Source organism: Vanellus vanellus (genome assembly GCF_965231255.1).
Source record: "Vanellus vanellus genome assembly, chromosome: 17".
Lineage (NCBI taxonomy): Eukaryota > Metazoa > Chordata > Aves > Charadriiformes > Charadriidae > Vanellus > Vanellus vanellus.
In genome coordinates this window covers 14,654,548-14,659,300 of record NC_138922.1, presented here as the reverse complement: position 1 = coordinate 14,659,300, position 4,753 = coordinate 14,654,548, and the positions used below count along the sequence as shown (strand labels likewise).

Genomic DNA, 4,753 nt, shown 5'->3' with positions numbered 1-4,753 from the left:
AACATCAAATGCACTTTCAACATCTCCATTTAATATTTACATTCAAGCAATTAATAATTGGAAGCTTATAGTTTAGACATTTCTAATAGCAGCAATTTCTATAATAGCTCGTTTAGCTTTAGATAACGATTTTTTTTTTTTTTGCACATAGAAACACCACATGTGTACAGTATCAAAAAATATATACCAGGGATGGTCCTGTGGGTCATAAGGAGGGCAAGGGGACGAGACTAACAAATGCTGAATGGTTAAAAAGGAGAACAGAAAATATTCGTTTGATATAGTTTATAAGGTGATCTAGGGACTCCATAAATCTAGGCTTTATATTTCATTATATAAATACCTACAAATAAATATATTAGCGTGGCCGGGGAGCGACCAGCTTTCAGCTCAAACAATACATTTCAATAACACCACGTACAAACGGGAGCAAGAATCACTCGACAAGTTAGCACTGTTAAAATATAATACTATAACTCTGAGTAACTGGCGGGCCCCGTCCTCGCCTGTCCCGGCGCCCGCAGGTCCCGGGGCAGCCCCCGGCCGCGGGGCGGGAGCGGCGGCGAGGACACCCTGCGTGGCAGGGACGGCCACCGTGCCCAGCCCTGCCCCGGCATCCCCTCGGCGGAGGCTCGGCCGCCGCGGCGCGGGCAGGGGGCACGCGGGCTCCGGGGAAGGGGCACCAGTACCTTAGAGGGAGGCTGTGGGGCCGGCGGCCCCGGGATGGGCAGGCAGCTCCCACGGGGAGCAGCCGCCGTCCCACCTCACACCGTCACGTACTCCTTGAAGGTCACGGTCAGGCAGTTTGCGGTCACGTCTGTGATAATTATATTCCCAAAGAAGGGCTTGAATTCCTGCAGGGACTCAGCCTCCTCCTCCTCCTCCTCCTCCTCCGCGGCCTCCCGGGGCTGCGGAGGCTCTGTGGCCGGGTTCTCAGCCGGCGCCGGCGGCACCTCCGGCTTCACCTGCGCCAGGGCCAGCTCGCCCTCCGCCCGCGGTTTCACGCAGCGCAAGTCTATGGGCTCGTCCAGGTCCGAATCCAGCAGGATGACCTCCGGCTGGGTGGGCGGCTCCGGCCGCTCCGGGGCCGGGGGGCTGAGGCAGGTGGGGGCACTGATGCTGCGGGAGGTCAGGCGCTTCTTGCCCGGCTCCCGCTCCGCGTGCGGCTCCGACAGGCAGCGCTTCCGCGAGCCGGGGCTGGAGAGGTTCAGTCCCATGGAGGAAGGGCTGTGCTCGCAGACGGGACTCAGGGACCAGGGCACGAGGTCCGGCTTGGTGGTGAGCTGCAGGGGCTGCTCCACCGGCGGGAGGGGCGGCTCCTTGGCCAGGGGAGTCTTTTGGGGGCTTTCCTCCAGCTCGGCGGGGGGCTGCCGGCCCTCGCCCTCTGCTTTGCTCAGGGCGTTGCTGCCCACCACCCTCTCCTCCCCCGGCTTCCTCCAAGCCTCCAGCTTCTCCTCCCCCCCCTTCTTAGGAGTCCTCTCCTCCGCAGCCCGCTTCCGGGGTGGCTCCCCGGACTTGATCTTCACCGCCTGCATCCCGTTCTCCATGTACTTGCTCATGACGATCACAATGCGCCCGTTCTTGTTTTTGTTCTTGACGATCTTCATCTTGCCCCCGAGGCCGTTGCTGGTCACCCTGTCCCTGGGGGGAGGCCCGGTGCCACTGGACAGGTTCTTCTCGGCCCCGTTCTTGCTCTCCGCAGCGAGGTTCTTGACCGGGCCCAGCAGGTTTTTGGCCGGCCCATGAGCCCACTTGTCCGGGTGGGCGACCAGGGGGCTCTTGTTACTGTCCAAGCAGGCCTGGCTCTGCGGCTCCTTGCTGCTGGGCTGGTAATGGGGCTCGTACATCTTGGGGTCCGGCTGGTAGTGGTGGTGCTTCTTGCTGTTCAGCTGGTAGTAATACTTCCCTTTGCTGTGGGACTGGTGCTTCATGCCGCTCTCCTTGCCGTTGGGCTGGTACTGGTGATGCTTCTTGCTGTTGAGTTCATACTGGTGCTGCTGGCTCTTGCCGGAGGAGCCCAGATCCAGCTTTGGCCTGTTGTCCACGGCAGGGTCCTGCAGCCCCGTCAGGATGTTCGAGCGGCGGGCGAAGGAGGGAAGCTGCAACACAAAGCCAGGGGCCGCGGTCAGCCGGGGCCGGAGAAGGAGGCGCCGGCGCTCCGGCAGGTGCCGAAGGCTCTGGTGAAACCCCCGCCCCTCCAGCGGCTCTCGTTACGGGACGCTGCCTCGCAGGGTGCCGCGTCCTCCAGCAGGCAGCCCCAGCCCACTCCAGCTCACAGCCCGCGCATTGCTCCAGATTAATGAAGCAATGAAAAGAAGAAAAGCACCCTTCAATCAGCTGTCTGGGAACAGGGGCCGAGCGGGACCGCTGCTGCCGAGCTTGCGAGCAGCCTGCTAATGCCGCGGGGCCGTGGGCGCAGCGGGTCTGCCCTGCAGCCTGGAGGGGGGGTGGGGGGGCTGGGGCCGCCCGATGAGCTCAGCGCTGGGGCCTGGGGGTCCCCGGGGCGTTGCGAAGCGCCCGGGCTGCGCGCACGGCTCCTCAGCATGATGAAACCCGCTGAAAGCGGCTCCCTGGGGACGGGGCCGCGCTGCAAACAGGCTGCCCGGGAGGTGCGGGGCTGGGCTCCACCGCGCATTTACCTGCACGACCAGCGGCTTTGGCTTGGGCCCCCGCTTGCGGTATCCCATCAGCTGCTCCTGCCGCTCCCTGCGGGAACACAGAGTCACGGCGAGGCCCGAGCGGCGGCACGCGGATCCCCGGGGAGCACCCCTCCCCGCGCCCCATGCACGGCAGCTCCCGCACTGCCAACGACCCCGCACGTCGCAGCGGGCCGGTGCGAGGGGAGCCGGGCGCCCGCAGGTGCGGAGCCGCAGGCCGGGGGTCCCGCGGGAGGCTGCGGGCCGGGGGCACGGCCGGCTCGCCGAGGCTGCGGGCGCCTGGCGAAGCGACTTCCCCGCTCCCGCCTCCCCCTGCTGCAGCGAGGGGCTGAAGTTTACAGTTTGCGCCAAAATACTACAGGAAATAAATGCACGGAAAGAAAAAAAAAAAAAAAAGGCAAAAAAAAAAAAAAAAAGCCCAAGCCCGTCCAAGCGCAGCAGCAGCAGCAGCAGCGCCGCCTCCTCCGCTCGCAGGCATCGAATCCCGGGGCGGGCGGCAGGAGCGCAAGGCGCGGCGTGGGGGGAGCGCGGCGCGGGGGACCTTGAACCGGAGGCGTCGCCCGGCGGCCCCGCACCGCCCGCCCCGTCGGGGCCGCGCCCCCGAGCCCGGGCCCGGGCCCGTCCCGCGCCGCCCGCCCGCCCCCCCCCGCCGCGGCCCCCGGCTCCGTGACGCATCTGCAATTGCCGAAGCGGTGCCGGTGCCCGCCGCCCCTCCCGGTGCCCTCCCGGGCCCCGCCGCCGCCGCTCACCTGTTCTGGAAGGCGATGAGCAGCCGCGGGTCCAGGATGTTCTCCTCCGGCTCCCACGTGTTATATCTTGCGAGAGGGGGGGAGAGCGGCCGTCAGCCGCGGGGCCCCGCCGGGAGGGGGCCGGGGTCCCGGGCAGGGGTGCCCCGCTGGCGGCCCGCAGCACCGGGCCCGCCGGGGAAGGGGGGTCCGGGGGTCGGCTCCCGGGGGAGGGGGATGGGCGGCGAGGGGGGGTGTGTGTGTGGGGGTGTGTGTGTGGGGGGGGGGGCGCGCACGGGGACGGAACTGTTTATTTAGCGCAGTTATTATTCCGGAGGAATTCCAGGCATGTCATGATGAAATTTTCCAAATCCCGGACCCAGGAAAGCGGCCGCGGCGCGGAGGAGGGACCCGTCCGCCGAGTCCGGAACAGCGGCGCGGACCCCCCCCGCGACCACCCCCCCCCCCACCCCCCCCCGCCGGCACTGTCATGCAAACCCCAAATACTCCGCAGCGGCCGCCCTCGCTCCGCCGCCGGTGCCTCCGCCTCCGCGGGCGGCTCTCGGGGGCTGCGGGGCGGCGCGGGTTATTTTTGCGGTTATCCCCCCCCCCCCTTTCCCCCCACGCCCCCCCCCCCTCCCGCCCGCCCGCCCGCCCTCCCCGCTCGGTTCTGCAATATGGAGCCCGGCTCCCGAGGAGGGAAAGGGGGAAGGAGCCATTTTCTGGTGCACATCAGCCGCCGCCTGCCCGCCTCGCTCGCCTCCCGCCGCCGCCGGGCCCCGCCGCCGCTCCTCGCCGCCCGCCCGCCCCCTGACCGGGGGCCCTTTCCCGGGGCCGCCGAGCGCGGCGGAGCCCCTCCAACCGGGGCCGCCCCATCCCCATCCCCGCTCGGTACTCACTTGGGCGACCATCCCCTCCATTTCACCAGGTACTCGACTCTGCCCTGCGCGGCGCGGGAGGCAAAGACACGGCGTCAGCGGGACCCGCCGCCCCCCGACGACACCCCCCACCCCCCCACCCCCGACCGACCCCCCCACCCCCCTCCTCCCCGCCGCCCTCCTCACCTTTCGGATCCGCTTCTTCTCGATGCTCTCCACCGCGAAGACGTGTTCCCCCACCGCCGGCAGCTCCATGCCGCAGCCGGGAGGGGCCGGGCCGGGCCGGGCCGGGCCGGGCGTCCGCGGCCGCCGCTGCAGCCGAGCTCAGCTCCGGCTCCGGCAGCTCCCGCCGCCGACCCGACAGACACTGAGCCGCGGCCGCCGCGGCACCGCAACCCGTGCAAATCCCGGAGCGAGACGTCAGGGAGGCGGCGCCTCCCGGGCCCGGCTGCCCGTCAACGGCGGGGCCGGGGGATTGGCGCAGACCTGCCGG

The 4,753-nt window shown here is 67.9% G+C and overlaps 1 protein-coding gene across 1 annotated transcript; it reads right to left on the bottom strand.

The window, feature by feature from the left end:
• Positions 1-615: 615 nt before the first annotated feature.
• Positions 616-4,547, bottom strand: CBX4 (chromobox 4). The gene is made up of 5 exons (XM_082492337.1): positions 4,447-4,547; positions 4,282-4,325; positions 3,407-3,472; positions 2,640-2,706; positions 616-2,099 (listed from the first exon to the last, which is right to left on the bottom strand). Exons 1-5 carry the CDS (start codon positions 4,513-4,515, stop codon positions 765-767), a joined length of 1,581 nt encoding a protein of 526 aa, XP_082348463.1. The 5' UTR covers positions 4,516-4,547; the 3' UTR covers positions 616-764.
• Between the last annotated feature and the right edge of the window lie 206 nt (positions 4,548-4,753).

Excerpts from the sequence above, each read along its gene's own strand:
- CBX4 (XM_082492337.1), bottom strand. The coding sequence starts at position 4,515 with ATGGAGCTGCCGGCGGTGGGGGAACACGTCTTCGCGGTGGAGAGCATC. Across the intron at positions 3,473-4,281 it reads TGGAGGGGATGGTCGCCCAA|ATATAACACGTGGGAGCCGG; the intron begins GTGAGTACCGAG and ends CCCTCTCGCAAG. Across the intron at positions 2,100-2,639 it reads CAAAGCCGCTGGTCGTGCAG|CTTCCCTCCTTCGCCCGCCG; the intron begins GTAAATGCGCGG and ends TTTGTGTTGCAG.